This window comes from Mustela putorius, unplaced genomic scaffold, assembly GCF_011764305.1.
Source record: "Mustela putorius furo isolate JIRA1106 unplaced genomic scaffold, ASM1176430v1.1 tig00000095_pilon_pilon_pilon, whole genome shotgun sequence".
NCBI classification, from domain to species: domain Eukaryota; kingdom Metazoa; phylum Chordata; class Mammalia; order Carnivora; family Mustelidae; genus Mustela; species Mustela putorius.
In genome coordinates, this window is record NW_025421280.1 from 14,736,947 (window position 1) to 14,763,476 (window position 26,530).

Here is a 26,530-nt window from a genome sequence, read left to right on the forward strand (position 1 = left end):
AGATGTCACAGCTGGTTCCCGACTGGGATAGGAGAGACTCTGCAGGGGATGGTCCCTCAATTACGCAGGCCAATTTCCGCACCCGAGTGACAAAAACAGGGGCCCCTAGACCCCTTTCTTCATTTCCTTGGGGAAAGAAACCCATGATCTTCAGTTCCTCAGAGAAGTGAAAGTAGCAACAAGGAATCCAGTCATTCCTGTTATCCGCAGGCTTTATAAGTCAGCTGAGCCCAAGGAGGTGGCCCAGAGCCCTTGCACGTCAGCCACCACGGTCCTCTCGCTGAATCCGGAGCCCTGCCAGGATGCCCCGGCTGCCCGCCTTCCCGCTGCTTCTCCTCCTCTCCATCAGCAGTGCCCAGGCCCTGAGGCTCTGCTCCTTCAATGTGAGGTCCTTTGGGGAAGCCAAGAAGGAAAACAAGAATGCCATGGACGTCATCATGAAGGTGAGACCCCCTTCTTGGTCACAGAGAGCGCTGGATCCCCCTCATGCGCTCTCTCTGCCTTTGGACTTCAAGAGACTCGGGAGAAATTTCACCCAAGTTAGTCTCTAGGGGGAAGGTAGCAGCTGCCTTTGCATTCAGTCGCAGTACTGACAGCAATAATGCCAATAACCACATCCCCTCTCCGGGCTTCATGTCATCCTCGGAACATGAGGGGCGTTTGGGAGCTACGACGGCTCCTCCCTGTGGGATTGTTCGGGGGTTTGTGTGAGTTGGTAAATGTAAAGCTCCTAAGACAATATCTGGCTCCTAGTAAGCTCCAGGGAAGGGCTGGCTAATACCATGATTTTTATTACCATTTACTGAATGCCCCCGCCAGGCATCACGAATCCACGATTTCATTCCATCACTCTCAGGAAGGAGGGTTATTACCCCCCATGAAGAGATGAACAACAGAAGGTGTAGTGACCTCATGTAGGTGGGGAGTGGGTGGAGGGGGAGCTGGGATGCCAGCCCAGCCTGGTCTTTCTATCTTTTTCTCCATCACTACAGCACAGATTTCGTTCTTTCCTTTCCTTCCTTCCTTCCATCCTTTTCTCTCCCTTCCTTCCTTTCTTTTCTTTTTCTTTCCTTCCTTCCTTTCTCTCTCTCTCCTTCCCTCCTCCCCACCTCTCCCTCCTTTTCCACCTTATACCCATCAACCTTTTCCCAACTACCAATTCTAAACTTTCTCTCCACTTAGATAAAACCTCCCTGGGTTGTATGACCAAGGTCCGGAGTGGCTGCTCACGTTTCTCTGGAGTCGACTAACTTTGTCTTTACCTGACACGTTAACTAATCTCTGATGATGCTGGGAGCTGAAACCTTTCCCAGGACTCTGTCTGGGTATTACCACACTAGAAAATCCTGTGGGCACCATGGTATGGGGGGAGCACCGCAAGCCGTGGGTTCAGATCCTGCCCAGCAGCTGTGAGAGGAAGCTCGGGAATTCCCTTCTCCTCCCTGAACCTCTGGGCCTTTCAGCAATTGGGCCTCACACAACCTGTGACACTGGTTGGCAGAGAGAACTCAAGGTGTGGAAGGGCCCCAGGAGAGCCTGGGACGGGGCAGATGATCACAAACAGAGCCGCTACTGTTGGGATTAATACACAAAATGGATTAGAACAAGGACTACACGCTCTGTTCTTATTTAGATCGTCCTCTCCCTGGTTGGCCCTGCCCTTTGGATGGCACCCAAGGCCTTCCAGTGGCAGTCGTTTAACCAGAACAACCATGCCCAACCTGTGGGAGCCGAGACTCCCTGGCACTACAGGGAGCTCTGACGTGCCGGGAAACTATTTTCCCTGCTTCCTCGCACAAGGGCACATGGAGCCTGGGTACCTATGAGTTCCCTAGTGCCGATCACCTTCCTCACTTATTCTACCCAGGAAAAGTCATCACAATCTTAAGAGGCTGTCTTTTTGGTTCTTGGAGATTCCATCATTGGGGCCCTACACTTAGGACCTCCCTGGAGCTGCCCCGTCCTAGAGAGCCCACTGATGGACAGCCCGTCACACCGAGCACCAAGCACATGGGAAGTCTCTGTCAAGGAATCCTTACCTAACCCCACTGCTGCAAAACCATCCCATAAACAGAGGCCATCCCCAAAGACTGCCAGAGCCAATGAGAGCACTTACAGTGAAATCCAAACCCAGATATTCAGGGTAGTAATACTCACAGGGCCTTGTGTCTGCGTACCTGCTCCTGGCCAGGAATTTTCTATTTTTATTTTTATGTATTTATTTATTTGAGAAACAGAGGGAGAGAGAGAGCAGGAGAGAGGAGCAGAGGAAGAGACAGCCTCCACACTGAGCAGGAAGTCCAATGTGGGTCTCGATCCCAGGACCCTGGGATCACGACCTGATCACGACTTGAGCCCAAGGCAGACGCTTAACCAATTGAGCCATCCAGATGCCTCCATATTCTTATTTAATATTATGACATAGGTGGCATTCCCCCCACTTTGTAACAGAGAAGGCCGACTCAGAATGGTGAAGTGCCGTACCCAGGATTCCCTAGCAGGTAAGCAGAAGAGCCAGGATAAAAGCCAGCCATATGAACCAACCCTATTAGAGAAGATGCCTTTTCCACCGTTTCATACCAGCTTGATCACTTTGGAGATGAGCCCGGCTTCATGATGCTGTTGTCTATGACCTTCATCAGGGAGGCTGGAGAGTGAAGGAGATCTGCCTTCTCCAACTTGGACTTGCTGGCTGGCATTATGGGCAGTTCTCCAGATGCCAAACCCTGCCTGGGCAAGGCTGCTTCTGTCCCATTCCTCAGTCTGTGTCCTTAAAGAGCAAAGTTTGTTCATCCAACAAATACTGAACGTAGGCCAAGTACTCGATGCTCTGAGGCACTCGGGTTGAGATGGGGGACATGGGAGGCATCATCTCCCACGGCACATGGTACTTACAATTTTGGGAGTGCTTCTTGTTAGCCAGGCCCTTATCAGGCAGCATCCAAGTTCAGCCTCACAAGCCCTCTGGTTGCCTTTTGCACATGGGCAAGTGGAGTTCAGAGTGGAGACGGACATAGTCCCTGGTCATGGAGCCAGTAAGTGTGAGAGCAAAGGCTGGGACCCTGGCCTAATGGACCCTCTCTGGGCTCTGTCCCCTCCTGTACTGTACGGTTCCCTCCTGTACGGTACGGCTTCATAGGCTGCTCTTGGCCCCAGAGTCTTCATAAGATTTCTTTAGACTGCTCCTTCCCGTCTTTCCAGGCCCACTCGCAGCACAAGACCGCTTGCTGGGAAGGCTTCACTGCTGGCCGTGCTCAGCCTCTCCTCCCTCCCATCTGTAAAGGGAGTCAGGAAAATCTCCAGTTTCAGGTCTGAGAGGGCCTTCTGGGGGGCCTCTCATCTCTGGAGGCTCATTCTGAGGAGACAGATTCAGGGAGAAGTATTTTTTCCTGGCCTGAAACAGGGGCAGGGAAAACATGTATCAGTGATAAGATTTGAAAAGTGAGTATTTAATCACTGTGGGGAAAACGCTCGGAACATCACTAAGGCTGAAAAAACACGAACAAAAAAACCAATCAGACCCAAACTGTGTGATAAACACCGCCCCACTGTTTGCAGAGCTTCTTTTCCAGGCCAGGGACTGGACTGAATGCCTTATATCTATCATATCCTTTAATCCCCATGACATCCCCAGGAGGAGGATTTCATCTCAGGTTATAGATGAGGAATCTGGCGGATTCGGGGAGCTTAAGTGACTTGCTCAGGGTCACACAGCTGGTGAGCAATAGAGTCAAGATACGACTCTGAGGCCATTTGATGCTAACTAACAGGCGAGTTATTTGGATATCATTTTGTAAAGACAAGTACAGAAATCATGTGAGAAGTGTCTGGGTGATGGGTTTAGAGGTCATCAGGTGATTTTTTTTTTATAGTCTTTTCTATATTTTTCAAATTTCTACAATAAGCAACATTATTTTTATAATTAGAAAACTGTTAACAAAATTATTTTTTAAAGCACTGGCTAGGAAATGTATTCCCATTTTTCTTATGCTGCCATAAAGAAGAGTTAAACACGGGAAGGTATTTGTGCTTCATAAACTGGGCTCAAATGGCTCCAGTATGGCTCCCTGAGCCTCTCTCTCTCTCTCCTTCCCTCCCTTCTCTCTTTTACTCATGCCAGATGCTGTAGAGTTGTGAGTAAAGCAAGGCCTCACAGGTCATCTGGGACACAGCAGGTGCCTGACAGAATTTTGTTGGATGGATAAACAAGTGAGTGGAGAGATGGGCAGGAGGATGGACGGACTGTTAAAGCTCTAGTGTTCGTCCCCAGGAGAACGCTGATGGTGAGATCCATCGCTCACTGCACTGTAGGTTCCAGTCTATAGGAAATTCGTCCAGAGGTTCAGAGGCAAGTACTCAATTGAGGGACATGGAGATCTGCTGGAGTAACTGCTGGAGATGTGGGGCTTTGGAGCGGTAGTTTTTTTTTGTTGTTGTTGTTTTTTGGTTTTTGGTTTTTTTTTTTTTTTTTTTGGTTTTGGTTTGTTTTTGTGCGGGCAAAGGGCTGTAAGCAGGGAATCTAAAAGCTCAACCTTTCTGCTCAGGAAATGCAGTCTGAGGGGCGCCTGGGTGGCTCAGTGGGTTAAGCCGATGCCTTCAGCTCAGGTCATGATCTCAGGGTCCTGGGATCGAGTCCCGCATCGGGCTCTCTGCTCAGCAGGGAGCCTGCTTCCTTCTCTCTCTCTCTGCCTGCCTCTCAGTGTACTTGTAATTTCTCTCTGTCAAATAAATAAATAAAATCTAAAAAAAAAAAAAAATCAAAGGAAATGCAGTCTGAACCCTGGTCCGTTTTTGCCCTGCACCAGTGGATGACATTCAAAAGGGGCAATCACAGGAATATGGTGATTACTTCGGCCATTGAGCAAGTGGTCAAGAGGGGCTCTATAGCAGATGATCCCATTATCCACATTCACACGATGTTCAGGTTACTTAGCACGCTGAGGCTGAATGCCCAACTATATATACAGTGGGGATAATAAGAGGACCTGCATCAAAGGGTTATTATAAATTCAGTGAGTCGATGGTAAGAGCTAACACTTATTTTTTAAAAATATTTTACTTATTTATTTGACACAGAGAGAGAGAGCACAAGCAGTGGGAGAGGCAGGCAGAGGGAGAAGGAGAAGCAGACCCCCTGCCGAGCAGAGAGCCTGGATGCAGGGCTCAATCCCAGGACCCTGGGATCGTGACCTGAGCCGAAGGCAGATGCTTAACCAACTGAACCACCTAGGCACTCTGCAGTTTTCTTTTTTTAAATAACACTTTAATTTTTTAAAATTACGTATAATTTTTTAAAATATAAATTTAGAATTTTGAAACTAATTTTAGTAAGTAAAAAACAGTCATTAGGGACTATTTTGAAAATATAAAGGGCGCCTGGGTGGCTCAGTGGGTTAAGCCGCTGCCTTCAGCTCAGGTCATGATCTCGGGGTCCTGGGATTGAGTCCCACATCGGGCTCTCTGCTCAGCGGGGAGCTTGCTTCCCTCTCTCTCTCTCCCTGCCTGCCTCTCTGCCTGCTTGTGATCTTTGTCTGTCAAATAAATAAATAAAATCTTTAAAAAAAAAAAAAAAGAAAATATAGAAACATATAAAGAAGTGTTATCACTGGAAGATAAGAGCTACTGGCGTTTAGGACATTATGAGCATTTTTCTACACAAAAAATAAATACATAAATTTGCATCTGTTTTTCAGCACGGAGACTACCCTCTATCATCAGTTTTGCATCCTGCTTTTGTATCAGAAGCATTTCACATGCCGTTATTATTTATTTATATATTTTGTTAATAATTCTTTTAAAACATGCCTTTTTCAAGCAGGGGAAGGTGCAGAAGGAGAGAGAGAAAATCTTAAGCAGGCTCCACGCCCAGCACAGAGCCCAGCATGGGGGTCGATTTCACACCCCTGAAATCATCACCTGAGCTGAAATCAAGAGTCAGACGCTCAACAGACTGAGCCACTGAGGGACCCATTCACATGACTCTTAATTCTATATAATGCCCTATGTTATCTTTCATTTAATGGTTTCCTATTCGGGGATAGTTAGGTTGTTTCCAATTTTGTTGTTGTCGTCCGTTGCAATGTATCTTCCTCTTTGATCTATACAAGTTATAATAGTAGTAGTAATAATTTACTGAGTGCCTCCTATACTGCTCTCACTGCTCCAAGGGCCCATTTAATCCTCCAGCAACCCTGTGAGGGAAGAACTATCATCATTCCAATCTATAGATGAGGACACTGAGATGCAGAGAGGTAGTAGATATTACATTATGATAGGAGACCTTCCTCCAGGTGGGAAAACTAGGCCAAAGGGTAAGTACATTCTCCAAGGATTTTGATCCGTACTTTAAAGAGTATTTAAAAAAAATATTTTACTTATTTTTAAGTAAGGGGTTCAAACTCGCAACCCTGAGATCAAGATTTGCATGCTCCACCAACTGACCCAGTCAGGTGCCCCTAGATTAAAGTGCCTTCAAGAAAGGTCTGACAGTGACAGGTAACTAAATCAGCAGGCTGGCTTGGTGGCCAGACCCAGCTCTCCCTGTATTCTAACATCATCATGGGCTTTGTAGCCACATGATCCTGAATTCAAATCCTGACTCTACCATCTATATACTGGCTGTGTGACTTCAAACTTCTCATCCAATCACTCTAAGCCTGATTTCTGCTTATGATTATCTCGTAAGGTTGGTGAGGTTCAGAGTAGGATCACAATAAATGTTAGCCCTTGTAATTTTTATTATTATAATTTTGTTGCCAGGTGAACTAGGGAGACCCATATCCAGCTGTGTCCCTCTCACTTACTAAGAGCTTAATAAATATTTGTAGTTGTTATTGTGATTATTCAAGCAAAGCCAAGATATAGGACACGTGATCATATGATCATTGGCTCTGGATTCAGACTGCCTAGATTTGCCCTCGGTATCAGCCACTTTCCAACTGAGTCACTTTGGGTAGTTTACTTGACTTTCCTGGAGGCCTAGACTCCTTATCTTTACAATGGACTTAACTGGGGCACCTGACTGGCTCAGTCGGTGGAGCTTGTGACTCTTGATCTCAGGACTGTGAGCTTGATTTTCACATTGGCCATAGAGGTTACTTAAAAATAAAAACTTTACTAAAATAAAATAAAATGGACATAACAATATTACCTACCTCAGGAAGTTCCTCACTTATTTCAGCAATGAAGTTAATTACTTTAACCAAACACTAATCCTATACTTAAAACATAGTGCCCAATAAAAGATTTTATTATGTATAGATTATTTGCCTGAAGACATCTGGGAATTCTGTCTCTGCAGGTCATCAAACGCTGTGATATCATACTCCTGATGGAAATCAAGGACAGCAACAACAGGATCTGTCCTACTCTGATGGAGAGATTAAATGGGTAAAGACGGGGTGGGGTGGGGGTGGGGGGCCTGGACCCCCTGCAGGCTCAAGGTTAAGTGCAAGGATATCTGAAAAGCCCGGGGGGAACTGAAACTAGTGTGAAAGCCAGCACTGCCCTGACCACCACGTCACATGGCCAACACTGCCCCAGCTTCCAACTCCAGGAGCTGCAGTCCTGAGAACTTTCGACTAGCTAGTTTTAATATGATAAAGCAAAATAGAGGAAATGCATGAGGAGCCAAGACAGAGAGAGAAATGAAAGAGACAAGAGGTTTTCAGACAAGAGACTGAAATCAGAACTACTGTTGTAAAGAAAAGATTAAGTACAAGTATGAAGTTACGATACGGCTACAGGCTGGAATATTACGTAGCCATTAAAAACCACATTCACTACAGAATATGTTAGAGCTAAATATTCAGCATGGGAAGACGACTGCAGTAATCTTGAAAGCAATTCAAAAAAGGTTCAGAACTGTAGATAGAGTGGCCCATTTTAGTGATCACATTACTACTAGGCCTGAGTAAGAGGGTGTTTGAGTTTACATGGGGACAGAGGAGAGAATGGGAAAATAGGCTCCAACTATTAAGAGTGGTTACTTCTGGGTCAGGGAGGTGGGTGTGATTGCAGGACCACTGTGGATGGGGTCACTGAAGAAATAGGGAACATTTACTTTTTATTTTATATACTTGTATATGATTTGAATATCTGACAAAAAGCCTAGATTGATTTTATAAATTCAAAAAACCCCAAAAGATAATGTCCTCAAATAATTTATAATTTTGGATTATAGTTATGATTTACATTCTTTCTCAAAGAATAATCAGCGGACCTAGCCACCTGAAAATCACCCCAAAGTGAGTTAAAAAGGCACATTCCAGAACTTCCAGGCTATTGAACGAGAATGTCTGCGGGATCCCTGGGAGTGATCTTCATCTAAGTAGCCTTCCCGGGTGATTCTCACGCACTCCAATTTTTAAAAACTTTTTTTTTTTTTAAAGATGTTATTGATTTATTTGACATAGAGTGAGATCACAAGTAGGCAGAGTGGCAGGCAGAGAGAGAGGAGGAAGCAGGCTCCCCGCTGAGGAGAGAGCCTGAAGTGGTGCTCAATCCCAGGCCCCGAGATCAAGATCATGATCCCAGCTGAAGGCAGAGGCTTAACCCACTGAACCACCGAGGTGCCCCAATTTTTAAAAACTTCTAATATAATGTTTCCTTTGTACATGCATGATAAGATTATACCACAACTAGAACATATGATAATATGTACCAAGTAGTTCAATTATGTCAAAAGAAAAACAAAACAAAAATATTTAAAAGATTCAAAAGCGGTGAATCAAAGGCTGGCAACAGCTATCTCAGAGCAAAAATTACAAGGAATTTAAATATGGTGTCTTCTCTATATTGTCTGTATTTTCCAAGTTTTCTACAACGAGAATGTTATATGCCCTTTCCTTTTTCTTATGATGTATTTTAAACATTCTTAAGAGCACAGAGAAAATGCTAACAACCATGTAATCTACCATCCAGTACATCTGGCCATTGTTACACTTTTATAATTAAGGAAACTCACGTTTAAAAAAAATAAATAAATGATCAATCCAGCCTCGGTAAGCCCAGCAAGAACAGCCTTGGACACTCTTGTTCAAAGAGGCCTCTTGGGCTGGCTCCACTCCCCTCTGGGCCTCCGTTTCTCCTCTAAAAATATGCTTTGCCCTCAGCAGCTCTTCTGGTTCCAGATCTGATCTTTGACGATAGAAAAGGGAGTTTAGCACAAGGGTTAGGCACCTATGCTAGTCTCAGACCAACTTGTGTTTGGATCTTGGCTCTACTATGCCTTTGAGCAAGTTATTCAAGCTCTTCGTACCTCATTTTCCCTATCTACAAAATGGGGCTAATAATGAACCCATCTTCCTGGGATGTGGCTGTAATTAAATCCTGCATGTAAGTGGTTGCACTGTGCCTGGCATGTAGCAGGGATGAAAAGGAAGAAAATTACGATAGCAGATGGTGGTCCAGAGGGCCATGTGCAACACCTACCATCGATAGCCTTAACTACATGCCAGGCATCCTGTTAATCCATTTATGTGCACTACTTCATTTACTCCCACAACTCCGTGGGGTTGGTACTTTTACTACTTCCCTCATAGCTGGGGGAACTGAGACTCAGAGAGGAGGGATCTGCCTAAGATCATCCAGCCAGTAAACGGTGGAGCTTACTTTGCACCTGGGTCATGTCTGACTCCAAAGCCGGTACTCTATTCTGAACCTCCTCAGCCTCCCATAGAGGGTCTCTGGTCAGTTTTCAGAAGCTTGAGAGGACAGAGGGCTCCAGGTGCCTCCCCAGAGCAACCTGGGTCGAGTCTTCCCACCCCCACTGTAGTCAGTTCTCCCCAACTTCCCTAGACTGTGCCATGGACTCCAGGCAGAGGCAGGCCTGTTTGTCCCCTTAAGCCCCGTAAGCTAGGAGGGGCCTTAATCGCCTCACAGCTGAGTCATTGTGAGCAGTCTGCCAACCCAAAATTTGGCAGGCAAGATTCAGAACAAGGCCAGTCTTCCCAAACTGGAAACCCGGTGGAATCTACTGTCCACACTTCTTGGGCCCCAGTAGCTGGACCTGCCCTAGATGTATCTAGCATGCTCGGGAATTTCTGCAGGGCCTCAGTGGGCTCCTAAAGACCTAATCTGCTATATTCCAACAGAACCTAAGAATATACCACAGCTTAGATATGCCCTAGATCTTTCTGTGTGCGAATGAAGTAAAACTGTGTCAGGCCCTGCCCTGGGTGGAGTTATCAGCAGGTTTGGCAAACACACGGAGAGTCCATTTCCCTGGTATGAATGAGTGGTAGAGGTAATGGGACTTCACAGCTATACTTCTAGCCCCCAGGACATAAACAATAGCTGACTTGTGAGAAAATGCTTGGGGGTTTTCAGAACAGGAGTGAACGTCCAATGAAAATGGTACTGGGGAATGCCTGAGTGGCTCAGTGGGTTAAAGCCTCTGCTTTCGGATCAAGCCCCACATCAGGCTCTCTGCTCGGCAGGGAGCCTGCTTCCTGTGCTCTCTCTGCCTGCCTCTCTGCCTACTTGTGATCTCTCTCTCTGTTGAATAAATAAATAAAATCTTAAAAAGAAAAGAAAAGAAAATGGTACTAGGAATTCTGCCTTTGAGAAATGTTCAGGAGTAGTGCAGGGACAGGGTGACCTGGTAAGAATTACTCCACCAGGGAGTATGAGGTCAGCCCCAGCCATGAACCAGAGTGGGATCTGGGACTGATCTGGCCTGAATCTTCTATGGTCTCAATAATGTCCCACAGGTACAGGCCAAAGCCTGTGGATTTGGGGTATATAGGATTTGAGCTCAAATCCCAGCTTTGTACCTGCAAACTATAAAAAATGGGTAACAATACTACCCACCTCCTAAGGGCAAGAGATCATGTCTGTAAAGATCCTGAGAAATGTCACATTCCCAGGCGATGGTGGCCCTTCTTATTAGACTCCGAGATTATGATGAATGGCAGCCTTTCTCCACGATACCCTTGGCGATATGGATACAGAATGAAGAGAGGGGAGCTTGCAGTAGGGAAATGCTTATTTTTTAAGATGCAATGTAAAATCTTTATGTTTTCTAGAAACTCAAGAAGACATATAATCTACAACTATGTGATTAGCTCTCGGCTTGGAAGAAACACATATAAAGAACAGTATGCCTTTCTCTACAAGTAAGTATAGTCTCTGCTTCCTGGGACATGATTCACTTCTAAATGATGACTGTGATTTGAATCAAAATGTATTTCTTTTCTTCAAAACCAAATTTGGATCTCTAATTATCTCTAACCAGTTCTCAATATCAAATAATATCAAAATATCAAACTAATTGCTACTGAATTGAGGCTGAAGCAAAGCATTATCTCCTCAAAGCAAAAGCACATGCAGCTTCCTGACCTCGAATTTGCTGGTTGGTTCAGTGGCGGCCTGGTCTGGAGGGTCACTTCTTTATCCTTCACAGTGAAGTTCCAGCCCAGGGATGGAAACCTGAGCTGCCCAGCATGGCTGACTCCGAAATTTCACAGTGTTGTCTTCTTCTTACCAGTAATTGTGTTCTACGTCTGAACGTTAACTTGTGGCTGACCCAGAGAACTGGTGCTGTTCTGGTCTCCAGCTTTCAAAGGGCTCTGGCCATTGAGAAGATTTGACGGAAACTTGTTCTCAAGGGGAAGATCCCTTGCAGGGCAAGAGCCTGTCTGGGGGGCCGATAAAGCCACGGGCTAGGTCTCTGCTTCTTGAATGAGGTTAAGAAGACAACTGAATCACCTGGAAGGGCTTCTTTTTTTTTTTTTATTTCTAGGGAAAAGCTAGTGTCTGTGAAGAAACGCTACCTCTACCATGACTATCAGGCTGGTGACGCAGATGTGTTTTCCAGGGAACCCTTTGTGGTCTGGTTCCAGTCACCCCACACCGGTGAGATCCACAGGCCCCTCCTGCTCAGGACTTTCCTCTGATCCCATGAATGGACAGTAGCCCCGAGTGTGAGCAGGGGTCCCAGGGTTTGCACAGCATCGTTAGGGATACATTAGATTTGAGATGGCCATTAAGAACGTCTAATATTTGAATGTTGAGGAGGTATCCTCAACTCAAGACCTCCTCAGCCTGGAACTCACCTTCAGAAATCAGTGATAACTCCACTCTGAGCTTTTAGGCTGATGGAAATTATTTACCATGATTTTTTTCAGTCCCAATCAAATACAACTTCATTTAAAAAAGAGAGTCCCAGCGATGGCTAGCAGAGACGAACTCCCAACCTAGAGTCTCCCTCTCCCTCCCCTTCCAATCTCCTCCACAGACTGTGTATAGAGAGGAAATCCAAATGACTACACGTCTGAACTCTGACAACTACACTTATATATGCCACTAACAATTATAGATCCCTGACTAGTGCCAGGTTCCTGTAGTCCTTGCAACACCCAGCAGGACCTAGGATTATCTGCACTTTACATCTGAGGTAGCCAAGGTTCAAACAGGTGGAATCACTGGCCCAAGTTCACTCACTCAGTAGTTGGAACCCAAGCCATTATCTTGGGTGCCCATACTCTTAACCACTGTGCATATCTAACTCCAAAATCAATAATTAATTTGATTTACAGATTGGAGCTATATGAATCAAATATTTTTTTCAATGCCTACCACGTTCTGTTCCAGGAACTAAACAAGGCAGACAAGGTCCCTGTCCTAGGGAAGTTATGTCGTAGTGGACAAGACAGACACTGACCAAATAAATATCCATAGAGCTGTATGTATGTACAGCTGCATATATATTACACAAATATAAACAGCCTGAAGTAGGAACGTAACTATTTCGGCCCTGGCTTTGTGAGTACTTCGGGAAAACAAACATGGAAGAATGGTGGTGGAAATTTCCAGTAGAAAAAGAGGAGGAGGTGGGGGCTGTTTAGGGCAGAAATGCACTTCAGAGAGCAGGTGTAATAATCACCTTTGTCAGACACACAATTCCCATTTGGCTGACCAGTGTTTGCAGAGCACCCTGCCCCGTCTTCTCAAAGAGAGTCTTCAGCGACACATAGCTAAACATGACTAAACAAACCTGTTTGTCGTGAGCATCTACCTCTCCTCCTTTCTCTACCTCTCCTCCCAGAGGATGGCATTGCAGCCATGCCCTGTTTGGAATTCTCTCTCTTGTACAAGGAAACATCCTTATGTCCCCTCTGAGATTAAAGATAGAGTTAGCCATTCGTTTATCATTTTTTCCCTTTATTCATTTACTTTTTTCCTTTATATCATTTAGCCATTCATTTATCATTTTTTCCTTTATTCATTTACTCATTCATTCATTCAATCATAAACTCACCCAACAAACATTTTGTAGTCCCTCCCATGGGCCAGGTACTGTGCTAAGTGCTAGAGCCAAGCCAGTGAGCAAGACAGAGCCAAGGTTCCAGTGGGAAAAACGCAGAGGCACAGCAAGTAACTTCAGAGCAAGAAGGAAGTAAAAGCATACTGGGGAGAGGGGCCTGCCTTAGATGGGGCAGGCCACAGATGGCCTCTTCAGGGTGCCAGGAGTGTGACCTGAAGAAGCCAGTCACTGAGGGCTAAGGCAAGGGCCTTTCCAGGGGGAGGTCCCAGTGAGTACACACAAACTCGGATGTGGGAAAAGGGTAGGGGTGTTTAGGGGGCCAGAGAGGATGGGAAATGGAGTGGAGGCCGGAGGAGGAGAGTGGGAGACACGGCTGGTGGGTAAGTGTGGGGTCATGGAGACAGGCTTCCCGATCTGAGTCCTGACTCCCCACTGTGTGACTTGAGCAGTGATTCCCCACCCGCCCTCAGCTCCTGCGTATGAGTGGGGACCCAGGCACTGGGCAAGGGAACCCCGGGGAAGAGGCCCTCAGAACACGCCAGCTGCCACCGGCAGGTGGGCAAGGCACGGCTCCCAAGCTCACCCACATTCCCGGATACAGGCTCGCTCAGTCCCTCCTGGTGGGGAGGTTTTCAGCTATTTCACAAAGGCTGTTTTTAAAAATACATAATTTTAGAGAGGCTTTTTTCCAGATTATAAAAGAAACGTAAACTGACGAGCCTCAATTTTTTTTAACTAGAAAAAACTTTTTTCTTCCGTAAAAAAGCCAAAGAGACTTCTTATTTTTTAAAAAATGGAAAATACCATTTTTCAAAAAATGAGAAAATAAAAACACCCACAATGTCAGCAAGGAGTCCTGATTACCAGCTTTCTCTTGGCCGGGCAGGTGAATGGGTGAAAAGAGGCTTTCACGCTCTGAGAACAGCAGCCCAATGGTCCAAACAGCATTCACATCTCAGCCACTAGCTGGCTGGCCCCTCCAGAAATGAGAGGACCCAGGCAGTGCAGTCTGGGCCTTCAGGAAGGACAGCCTGTTTCTCTCCAGCAGTGTTCCCTGAACCTGCTCCTGTTCAGGAAAGTGTGCGTGTGACCTCCGCCTCTTTCCTGTTCCTCAGCTGTCAAGGACTTCGTGATTGTCCCCCTGCACACCACCCCTGAGACCTCCGTGAAAGAGATTGATGAGCTCGCTGATGTCTACTGGGATGTGAAACGCCGCTGGAAGGCAGAGGTGATGACCCTCTGTGTCTGCTGAACTCCCATCTAGCAGAGGCAGAATCCGGTTCTGGGAAGGGATGAGTGACTCCCCGGGAGAGCGAGGCGGGCAGGACATGTGCACCGCAGCACCCTGTTAGAGCCTCATTTTAGGCCTTACCTCAGCCTTAAATATCCTTCTTGCTAAATCTGCCTGGGTCCCGTCCACGTGGGGCTCAGCAATTCATACTCTGCTCCACTAATAATGGCTGCCCCAAATTACGAATAGTGGGAGCCGTGCCTTATGCTGAGGCTGGACATGGACAAGTCGATTTAATCCTCCCAATAACCCCACGATTTACTACCTTTATCATTCTCACTTTGCAATGAGAACAGTGGTCAGGAGTCCTTCACTGCATGGGACAGACTTTCAAAACTGGTTTGTGAAAGGGAGGTGCAATTTATTGGTTCATGTAACTAAAATGTCCAGGAGTAGTTCAGGCATAGTTGGATCCAGTAATCAGGGCTTGTCTCCTCGCTTTCTTTCCATCTCTTTGCCCTCATTTCCTCTGGGTGGGCTCCACCTTTGGGATGGCAAGATGGCTACCAGCAGCTTCCAGCCCACTGACAAACTGTCTGTCCCACTATGCAACAAGTGCCCCGGGGTTGAGTCCCATTGGCCCTGACTGGGTCACATGTCCATCCCAACCAACCACTGTGATCAGGGGGGTTGAGAAGCTCCGATTGATTAAATCTGTGTGAGCTTCAGCCCAACCTCATAGACGGAAGCAAAGAACAGAAGTGGTTTCTCCAGTGATCTAAGGGTGCAATCTAGGGGAATATATCCACTGTCTTTCTTGGCCTCAATTATTTTCTCACCTAGAAAACAGGGATGCCACCTGTGCAGCTGTGAAGGTCTGTGAAAGCTCTTGGCAAGTTCAGAAGTCTTCCAGAGGGCTCTTCCTCATTCCTCTTTCCTCCTTTTGGGATGTGACTCCAGTGACCACTCCCTTCCTCCTCTCCAGATCTACCATTCAAAGTGCAACATGGGTCAAATAAAGTGGGGGCGCAGAGCTAGGACATGGAGAGCGCAAGGTGTGTAATTCACTGCTTATCTCTCTTGCCAGGCAAGAGAAAGACTCATTCATTCCTAAAAGTTTGAATTCTTTCAGTCATTTAACAATTTATTGAGGATCTCTTAAATGTCAGGCACTAGGGAGGCATCGATGGCGCAAGAGTGAATAAGAGGGGCTACTCTTGTGCTGAGGGCCTTCAGTGAGGCAGATCAGGATTTAATTCTTGACTTTATCACTTGAGCCCATAAGTGGAATGGTCTAGAGCAGTTCACTTTATCCCTCTATCCTGTTTCCACAGGGATTAAAGGTCCCTTCCACCTCCCAGTGTTTATTGTGAGATTTAACTTAAACTTTAGGAAACACTTTTTAAAGATTTATTTATTTATTTGACAGAGAGAGAGAACATGAGGGGAGGAGCAGAGGGGAGAGGGACAAGCAGAGTCCATGAGAGCTCAGAGCCAGGGGTGGGGCTCCATCCCAGGACCCTGAGATCATAACCTGAGCTGAAATCAAGAGTCAGATGCTCAACTGACTGAGCCACTCAGGCGCCCCAACTTTATGAAACATTTAATCCTTGGCCTCACACATAGTGCGTGCTCAGTAAACTGTGCCTAGAACAATAGGAGCCGGTGGTCACTGGGGTTAAGGATGACATTCTGCCCTCAACCACACTCATCTATCTCAAGGAAAACCATGATCTCTGAGGTCAAAATAAAATGTTTTTGAAGAAAATGCTAAAGTCAACAACAACCCCAAACAATAGCACTAACTAGGAAATATGACACTTCCTCTGGATTAAGGAATATTAAAAGTTTTTTCCGAAAGCTCTGTAGGGAAAAGCACTTCTAAGATAGAAGGTCCTGTTGGTGGCCTTGGGGCAAGGGTGGACAACCCATTCTATGACCCCTCCCTTTCAGGCTCTTCCCACTTCCTCAGCAGACAGAATTTCCACAGGAATAAGTTCCCAGCTTACAAACAATAGAAGAGAAAGCATGGTGCCAAAGCTGTCAAACAACCCAAATTCATTTTCCTGCTTGGAAACAAAAAAAGTTGATTCATTCATGTATTTATACCCTCCAGTAGTTTGAGCCAGAAAGATCTGAGGGAATAAATGAGCTGGATTCTTTTATGCCCACCTAATTCAGCATGCTGAATGACACGGATGCGGAGAGTAAGACCAGGAGGGAACGCCTGCAGCAAACATCCTACAGCTCCATGACAACACCTTCCCTTGTACATCACCTGCCAAATACTCATCAAAACCATGACTCTGTTTTCAACTTCAAAAACCAAAAAGAAATCAGGGTGCCTGGGTGGCTCAGTTGATTAAGTGTCTCCCATCGGCTCAGGTCATGATCCGGGGTGCTGGGATTGAGACCCACCGTGGGCTCCCTGCTCAGCGTCGAGCCTGCTGCTCTCTTTCCCTCTGCCTTCCCCATTTGTGCCAGCGCTTTCTCTCTCTCAAATACATAAACAAAATCTTTAAAAAAAAGAAAAGAAAAAGGAATGAAGAAAGACCCTGTATTAGTTTGCAAGGGCTGCCCAAAACTGGGCCATTTAAACAACAGAAAGGTAATCCTCACAGCTCTGGAAGCTGGATGGCCAAGGTCAAGGTGTCAGCAGGGTTGTTTTCTCCTAAAGCCTCTATCCTTGGTCTTCCCTCTTTGTCTGTCTGTGTCCTAATCTCTTTTAATAATTTTTAAATTTTTTTTTATAAACATATAATGTATTATTAGCCCCAGGGGTACAGGTCTGTGAATTGCCAGGTTCTAATCTCTTTTTATGAGGGACCAGTCATACTGGATTAGGGGCCACCCATATAGCCTCATTTAAAGGCCCTCTCTCCAAATATAGTCGCATGAGGTATTAGGTTAGGACTTCAGTATATGAATTTGTGTGGGGGCATTGGGGAGGGGAGGACACAATTTAGCTTGTAATGGAACCCACTGTTTACTGGGCGTGGGAGGTGGAGCCACTGTTAGTGGGTCTAAGAAAAAGCATGGCAATAATACCTACAAGGTGACAATTCCAAATAACATCTTTCAGAATTTCATTTTCATGGGTGACTTCAATGCCGGCTGTAGCTATGTCCCCAAGAAGGCCTGGAAGAACATCCGCTTGAGGACTGACACCAGGTTTGTCTGGCTGATAGGGGACCAAGAAGACACCACAGTCAAGGGGAGCACCAGCTGTGCATATGACAGGTAGGAGGCACCTGCCCGACGCAAGCTAGCCCACACAGTATTTGATATGCCTCAGGAAAGGCAACCCACCTCAGCCCATTAGATTTCAGGCTCACCCATTAGGTACTTGTGCAGTGTGCAACCTGCATCACCACGCCTGGGAGCCCTGAGCGTTGTAGCTTAGTTATGGCTAGTGCTGGCCTGGCTTCAAATCCTGCCTCTACCACTTCCTGTCTGTAACCAAGAGACTTAAGCTCTGTGTGTCTTTGCTTCCTGGCCTGTAAGACAGGGATTGTCGTGAAGCCTCATTCATGGAGCCATGAGGAGGAGTAGATGAAGTAGTATGTGTCTTCTCACACAATGCCTGGCAGATGGTAGTGCTCCACACACTTACTGGCTGTTAATTATTTCATCACAAAGACATACCAGAATTTAGTCACTCAAATCCCCCATCATCGAGCTTAGGTTATTGCCAAGAGTTTGCTAGCATAAGCACTGCTGAAACGGACGATCCATAAGAGACCAGTTAGAACAAGGGTCTTTCCACTCTCAAAGCTTTTGCTGTACGTTCCTAGATACAAATACATACCTTTAAGTAACAGCATTCTCAGGGTTCCTGGCTGGCTCAGTCAGTGGAGCACGTGTCTCTTGATTTTGGGGTGTGAGTTCAAGCCCCACGTAGGCTGAAGTGCCTACATTAAAAAAAAAAAAAAGTGCTTGTAAAATCTCCCTGGGGATTTTCAGTTAGCTTTCACTTTTGCTCCTTAAATCAGGACATGTGGGAGGCACTCAAAACATGTGAATGTTCCTGATCTTCCAGGGTTCCCAGAGCCCAGCGTGCCTCCAAGGAAGCATGAGATGGCTTCTGCCAGAAGACAGCTGTTCTCACTTCTCTAGTTTTGAGGTCAGGCTTTCACTTCCATCCCATGACCTCATTTGTTCCTCTTGGAGCTTTCAGGGCTGGTGTATCCTTTGCAGAAGTCCCTACTCCAGTTCCCAAGAGTGGAATCAGCCCTAGCATTAAGGAAAGGTGAATGGAGGCAGGAAGTCCCAGGAGCCTGGGCCACCCCACAACCTACTGCAACCCTGGTGCCTTCACTCCTCTTCTTACTTTGAGGGTTTGCCAGCTAAGTGGGTTGGAGATGGCCACTTGCCCACTTGCCTTGGGCAGGTCAAGGCCATTCTGCGGCCCCATTCTTCTCCCCTGGCCAACAAGGGGGAGGTGATCAAAAATAATGAAGCTGAAGAACAGTGCATCACCAGGAAAGATGCTCACAGTAGATTAGGAGGGGTGGGGGAACAGGTTAAAAATGTGTTTACTAAAAGAACCTCGGGTTTAGACACATATATGCCAAAGGATGGCAGGATTACATGTGATTTTTTTAAAGATTAATTTCTCATTTGTTGCTCTGGATTTTCTATATTTTCTGGACTGGCATATATATTTTATGGTTTTTTATTTTATTTATTTAATTTATTTATTTATTTGTCAGAGAGAGAGAGTGAGAGAGAGAGTGCACAAGCAGTAGAAGCAGCAGGCAGAGGGAGAACCAGGCTCCCCTCTGAGCAAGGAGCCCAATGTGGGACTCAGTCCCAGGATCTTGGGTTCATGACCTGAGCCGAAGGCAGATGCTTAACTGACTGAGCCACCTAGGCGTCCCTCTTTTATGCTTTTCTTAAAAGAGTTATAAATTTCTGGGGTGCCTGGCTGGCTCAGTCGGTAGAACATGCAACTCTTGATCTTGGGATGTGCGTTTGAGCCCCATGTTGGGCATGGAGCCTACTTTAAAAATGAAGAAAATTTTATGGGGCGCCTGGGTGGCTCAGTGGGTTAAGCTGCTGCCTTCGGCTCAGGTCATGATCTCAGGGTCCTGGGATCGAGTCCCGCATCTGGCTCTCTGCTCGGCAGGGAGCCTGCTTCCTCCTCTCTCTCTCTCTCTGCCTGCCTCTCTGCCTACTTGTGATCTCTCTCTGTCAAATAAATAAATAAAATCTTTAAAAAAAAAATGAAGAAAATTTAAAAAAATTAAAGGGATGTACATTTCTAATTAGGGGAGTAGGATGAAATGGTCTCAATTCAAGTCTTTATTCTGTGGACAAATATTTATTGAACACCGCCCATGAGCTGTGAACTCCTGGACATGAAAGCTGCCAAGAGCTGGCCTGTGCAAGGAGCAGCCTCAGGAGAGCCTTCAACAATCAGCTGACCTGCCCACACATGTCCGTAGAAGCCAGAAACAGAGGCACCTTAACTATGTTGCTCTTGACTCTCTGGGTCTGAAGGATGGCTTGAAGAAATCGCCAAGAGAATGGAAAGAGTTTACTTGTGGATTAAGCTCAGAGTTAACCATGGTGGAATTGGTAACAAACACAGGAAACCAAATCAGTCAGTTGGAATTAGGAAAAGCTCAGTGGATGGTCATGACCTGGCAGTTGACTCACCTTGTCCTTCCTCAGTCAGTCGGTGCAGGCCATGTAGGCCCCAAATGTATCACTCCACGTGGGGTATATTAGAGTCCATCTTTCCAAAACTCACTTAACTACCATGTTCCCAGTTTTTGCTGTCGTTACAAAGCAACTATACTATGGTTTTTCCCTGTATTTGTCTTTAAATTTATTCATTTGTAATGAAATAAATTAATTTTTAAAAGAAATTTCAGGGGTGCCTGGGTGGCTCAGTTGTTAAGCGTCTGCCTTCAGCTCAGGTCATGATCCCAGGGTCCTGGGATCGAGCCTCATGTTGGGCTCCTTGCTCAGCGGGAAGCCTGCTTCTCCCTCTCTCACTCCCCCTGCTTGTGTTCCCTCTCTCGCTGTGTCTCTCTCTGACAAATAAATAAATAAATAAATAAAGGAAATTTCATACTAAGGTAAGAAAATAGCATTATTTGTCATAAATCGCAAATAACTAAAAACATAAGCCCAATGAAACTGAACAATGTTAAATTCTGCCTTAATTATCTTGCTTACAGAGTGCTTGGTGATTTCAGCCCGCTCTGTCTTGGTTAAAATGGGAGCTTAGAGTGTTATTAAAGATAAGCCAGGGACGCCTGGGTGGCTCAATGGACTAACCATCTATCTTCAGCTCAGGTCATGATCTCAGGATCCTGGGATCGAGCTCTACATCGGGCTCCCTCCCCACTGAGCAGGGAGCCTGCTTCTCCCTTTCCCTCTGCCCTCCACACCCCCACCCCACTCTCTCTCTAATAAATAATTAAAATATTTTTTAAAAAGATAAGCCAGTACCTTTCTTCATAACTGAATCAGGAAAAGTGAAAGATAATTGCAAGGGGAACAACATTCTCAGTATGTAAGTCATTGATCCACAATGTGGTGTCCATGTTTCATACAAAATCTTCTCTTCCACCTACAGGGCTACTGCCCATACAGGGAAACACTGTGTGCTGGTGCCCACAGAGCCCCAGTAGGGGATGAGCCAATTTCCCCAATCTTAGGCACTGTCCTAAGGGAGACAAAACCAGGCCTGGAATTTGAACACCACATGAAAGAGCCAGGCTGCTCAGTCAATTCCAGAGGTCAAACAGGAAACTCGGTTTGTTTCACAAATCAACGAGGTGGATTAATAGGACTGTCTTCTCCCCCTTTTCTCCAGGATCGTGCTTAGAGGACAAGAGATCGTCAACTCTGTTGTTCTCAAATCAAACAGCACCTTTAACTTCCAGAAAGCTTATGGGTTGACCGAGGAGGAGGTACAGCTGCCATCTTTGTCTTTCTGTACCACTGTCCTGGGAGACGGGTTGGTGTCACCCTTTGAGGCCACCACTGGAGATACAACATAGGGCCATTGGACCCCCGAGTCTCAAAGTCTATGATTCATTCTATGGCTTGAAGATCTACCTAAATTTCTGGTTGAGCTGGTCCAAGGATGACACTCACTAGTGTGTGCTCTATTGCATGACTTTAGGTGTTTTATTTTCCCACCTTAAGCCTGAATTTGTTCACTAAAATGACAGTCTCTGAATTCCCAAATTCATCTCCCTTTTCTCTTTATAGGCTTTGGAGGTCAGCGACCACTTTCCAGTTGAATTTAAACTACAGTCTTCAAGGGCCTTCACCAACAGCAAGAAATCTATCTCTCCAAAGAAGAAAAAGGTCCAACGCTCCTAGATACAAGGGAGCCATTGTACTAACCATTTCTTGTCTCTAAATAAAACAGCTCTAAGAGGCATGAGCTGCTGCCTGCACTCAGGAAACAAGACTGGTCCAACTGTTTTCATCTTCAACATGAATTTAATCTGTCTTGAATTGGGGGTTTCTGGGTGGCTCAGTCAGTTAAGCATCTGCCTTCAGCTCAGGTTATGATTCTGGAGTCCTGGGGTCCTGGGCTCGGCAGGGAGCCTGCTTCTCCCTTTCCCTTTGCCCCTCCCCCTCTTGTGTTTTCTCTCTCTCTCTCTCTCTCTCAAATAAATAAATAAAAATCTTTTAAAATTTTTGTCAAGTTGGGAGGAGAGTCTCCTATTATCCTTCTTGGGCTATACCTTCCCTGAATTACCCAAAAGGAAACTGGGGGCTTTTGCAGTCCTAAAGGATAGTCTTCATGTCCCAAGGAGAGCCTCATCAGCTGTCACTGCCTCTGCTCAGCCCTGCCATGAAAGAGGCTGCCGGAGGAGGAAGAACATTAGCTTTCAGTCTTCATGGAGTGGATCCTAGTCCACAGGAAATGACCAGGAAGGCCAAGGCCTCCACTGCACCCCATGATTTGGGCCCTTCACTCTCTGAGGAATCTACTTCCTCTTGTCTGAGGTCAGGATAGTGATCATGTCTCACTGGGATCAAGAAGGAAGGCTATCCCATCTGGTCTCCCTGCCTCTAAATTGTCCTCCAACTCAGCCACCCCAGTACCTACCAGTGCCATCCTTTGGAATTGCATTCCTACCATGGTCCACCTGCTCTCCCATTCCTGCTTCTAAATCCCTCAGACACTCCCATCACCCACATCGAGAGAGCCCAGAGGTTTTGGATGCCTACAAGGGTCTGTATTTTGTGGGGTATCATGTCAGCCTTGCCTTTGTCCCACCTTGCACTTGGTGCCCCACGGGACTGCCCCTTCCCTGCACGTTCCAAGCCTCCCTCCTCCTAGGCTTTGAGGAGGCTAGCTGGCTGGCAGAGACTCAAGGATTTTGTTATCATTCTGCAACCAAAGAGCTGCAGAGGAGTCCTGCCGAGAAGCACCATTTTACCTGTATCCATGGTGACCATTTTTGTTTGTTTGGCTTTGCTTTCTCTTGTATTGTTTCTTTTGTTCAAATAGTACCTAGGCATGGCTAAATATGCAGGCATTTCAAAGCATAAGCAGTGATAAGGATTGCTGCCCCGGGACCCCACCCCCTAGTTGACTGTGTCAGATGCAACTCCTCTTACCAGCTTATGCATTCTTTCAAGAAAATCTATGAATAATCAGCGCCATTAAGTGACTCCCCAAAATAGAGCATTAGCATCCTATAAGCAGGGTCCCACCCCCTGATTATTTTCCTTAATATATCAGGGACAATGTGACTTTTGATATAAGAAAGAAACCATGAGCCTGATTTTTAAAATTTGGTTGCATCTGAGCAAGGGAATAAAATCAAAAGGGGTTGGCTTAAATGGGAAAATTGTTTCTCTCCAAAAACCCAATGACCCTCAGAGCTCTTGTTGGAACTGGGGTGGGGGCAGGTGGCAAGGCTATAAAGCTTCTGTCATCCCTTCTGAACAGGGCTCACAGGCCCAGGAAAACTTCCAGTTTCTAAGGTCCAAAATGGTCAAGCAGGCAATTCCCAAAAGAGCATATTTTGGAGGATAGGATCATGCTTTTGCCCTAAAGGCCAGTAGCACAGTGGGCCAAGAGCCCTGTGCTTGGTGGGGAAAAGTTGGCCAGACACTAAGTGAGCTTGTCAATGGTTCTGAGCTGGTCTCTGCTACCCTGCGGCCTCCTTGGTGACAAGACATCCCTCTATCCCTGCGCTGAAGCAGCTTCCCAGAGCCACAGGCCCCGCCAGCTCCCATTCCGGGCAAACTCTGCCAGACAAGAAGAGACGGAGTGAGGCTGGAGTGAGGCTGTTTCTTTCTGGTCACAAACTAACAGAGCCACAGACATGCTCCCATCCCTCTGGGTCACCTGGTCTGCCTGGGGCAAGGAACCCTTGCAAATTTTGGGGAAGGAGGGTATACCCTGGTTGTGTGTATAACCTTTCAGCTTTGGCTTTGTACAGAGGGTTTGAAACTTGTATGGACCAGAATCCCAGAGGACCTGTTATGCTGATCCCAGGTCCCAGGCTCCCAGAGTCTGTCTCAGAAGCTTGGAGTGGGGGCAGGGTGGGAGCCTGCATTTTTATTTTTAATTAATTAATTTATGATATATATATAGAGAGAGAGCGTGCATGCACACGAGCAGGGGTGGAGGGCAGAGAGAAAGAGACAATCAGACTCCCCACTGAGCAGGGAGTCCAACACAGGACTCGATCCCAGGACCCTGAGATCATGACCTGAGCTAAGGCAGACGCTCAACCAACCCAGCCATCCAGGTGCCTCAGGAACTGCCTTTTCAACAAGCTCCCAGGTGACCTGAGGATGAGACTCTTCTTTCATTCTTTATCGAGGGACCAGATCTTGAACTCACTCTCCCAGCTCTGCTTCGGGACAAGAAGTGTAGAGTGATCCAGGACTCTGGCTCACTTTGGAGTCATACTCTGCAACACCTTGGAGCTCTGGGATTCTGAGCCGCCCACTTGCCCTCAGTTCCCTTATGTCTAAAACGAGGCTAATGAGAGAACCAACCTCAGAGATGAAGTTTAAGTAATGAATGTAACATACCAAATACGTGCCTCACACTTGGTAAGCCCTCCAAAGATGGAGGCTGTATTTTAACAATAGGACTTGCTCCATCAAAGGATGGCCCACCTGCAGTCTTTGGGTACAAAGGTCTCTCATTTCACTGCTTTGAATTGTTGCCATATGAGGAATCAGACTAAGGTTCCATTGCTTTATCTTTGACCACAAAAAGCATTTCGGCAAGTGAGACTTGAGACATGGAGATGTGTCTCCATCCAGGCCCTGTTATTATCGCTTTCTATTCAACACCCTTTCCTGCCGCAAACACAGAGACCCCTCCGTGTTAATGTTTAGTATTCCTCCTCCTGTCCCTGCTGGGATGGGAGACCGGGGTGGGGAGTACCGGGAGCTTCTCTAATTCACAGCCCTGGCTCCTATCTTTCCCTTGGATTGGAGAAGGCAAGTATAAAGGACAGTTGTCAAACCAGGAAAGGAAAAGGTGACAGACTAGAGGCCACATCTGTCTTCCCTCCTGGAGGGAGCAAAGGGGTCTGGCCAAGGCAGGTGTGCGGGTGAGAGACGTTTCCACCTGCATCGGCTGCCGAGTCTCCCCCATTAAGGCATCCACCCCATGGTCCTGAGGACAGAGGCACCGTGAGGAGCCCACATTCCCATGTCGCTTACTCACAGGTCACATCTGGGAGAAGGAACGGGTAACCAAGGTCCACGGAACTCGGGCACCAGCGGTTTCAAGCTTCGGGACTCAGGAAAGCTACTGAATTCCATAAAACTGAGGGAATCTCGAGAAAACAAGAAGCCGTGCAGGGAGCATTGCGCAAATATACAAACGCGCATGCGCGCGCACGTTCGCAGGCACGCGCGCGCTCGCGTTCACACACACAGACGCACGCACGCACGCACGCACGCACGCACACGCCACTTCTGAGAAAATAGTGTGGGAAACAGTGCGTACCCTGAATGGACTGGAACAACGGGACATTTTCTAGCCAGATGGTCGCTTGCTTCCCAAAGTCTCCACGTAACTGAGACTGAGCTGCAGACAAACATCAGGCCTCATGGGGCCAAGAGCCGAGGGGGCTGCCATAGGCCAAGCCATGGACTCTCCTTGGGTGGCATCAGCGGCCCCCGCACTGGTCCCACCACTCCCACCCTAGCCCCCTACAATCTGGTCTCCTCCCAACAACCAGGATATATTTACCAAAATGCAAATCTCCTGCTGTTGCCTCCCTGCTAAAACCCTCAAGGGCTCCCCACTTCTCTTCTGGGTAAAGACCCCAGTCCTTTTCATCGAAGCCCTGTATATCTTGGCCTTCACTTACTTCTCCAACTCCATTTTCAACCATTACACCTTCTAGCCACAACGTGTAGTTCTTCAGTTCTTCATGCTCTCCCCAGCTTCTGGGCTTTGCACTGGCACCCCTACTCCCATCACCCCTTTTCCCCATCACCCCCATCCGCTTCGCTAATTTCTTCTCATTCCTCGAAACTCAGCTTAAATCTCACTCAGTCAGGGAGGCCTTTTCTCACTAGCTTCCCCCAGTCTTTCTACGACCCTCCATTACATCTTCCCACAGTGCTCTTCAGGTCCCTTTCCTAACCCTCATTACCTGTACAGCTGGTTGCTCAGTGTCTGCCCCCACTCCCAATCGTCAGCCTCTATGATGGCAAAGCTGTGTCTTCGTAGTCACTACTCACAGTTTTTGTGGAGTTAATGAAACACTGGGGCACTACTGTGCCATCTTGTTAAGAAGGTAAAAGCCTTTTCATAGTCATCCTTTAAAGCAATTTTTTTTTTTTTTGAGCGAAAAGTAGTGGACGTTGTTGTAATTTTTCTTTTAGAAATGCTTCCAGATGGAAACACCTAGCTTACAAAGATAGTGATTTCTGCTGGTACAAATTGGGGATTAAAAAATTTTAGTGCTGGGACACTTGGGTAGCTCAGTCATTAAGTGTCTGCCTTCGGCTTGGGTCATGATCTCAGGGCCCTGGGATTGAGTCCCACATCGGGCTCCCTGCTCATTGGA

The 26,530-nt window shown here is 46.6% G+C and overlaps 1 protein-coding gene and 1 long non-coding RNA gene across 2 annotated transcripts; one reads left to right on the forward strand and one right to left on the reverse strand.

Annotated features, from left to right (window-relative positions):
- On the forward strand, window positions 1-21,928 carry DNASE1L3 (deoxyribonuclease 1 like 3). The gene is made up of 8 exons (XM_004738251.3): window positions 1-443; window positions 7,301-7,389; window positions 11,028-11,117; window positions 11,744-11,856; window positions 14,383-14,495; window positions 17,581-17,738; window positions 21,328-21,424; window positions 21,729-21,928. The coding sequence occupies exons 1-8, from the start codon at window positions 303-305 to the stop codon at window positions 21,840-21,842; spliced, it is 915 nt and encodes a 304-aa protein (XP_004738308.1). The 5' UTR covers window positions 1-302; the 3' UTR covers window positions 21,843-21,928.
- Window positions 2,359-25,324, reverse strand: LOC123391599. The gene is made up of 3 exons (XR_006606299.1): window positions 25,174-25,324; window positions 18,307-18,409; window positions 2,359-3,394 (listed from the first exon to the last, which is right to left on the reverse strand). It is a non-coding gene; the product is annotated as an uncharacterized LOC123391599 (long non-coding RNA).
- Between the last annotated feature and the right edge of the window lie 1,206 nt (window positions 25,325-26,530).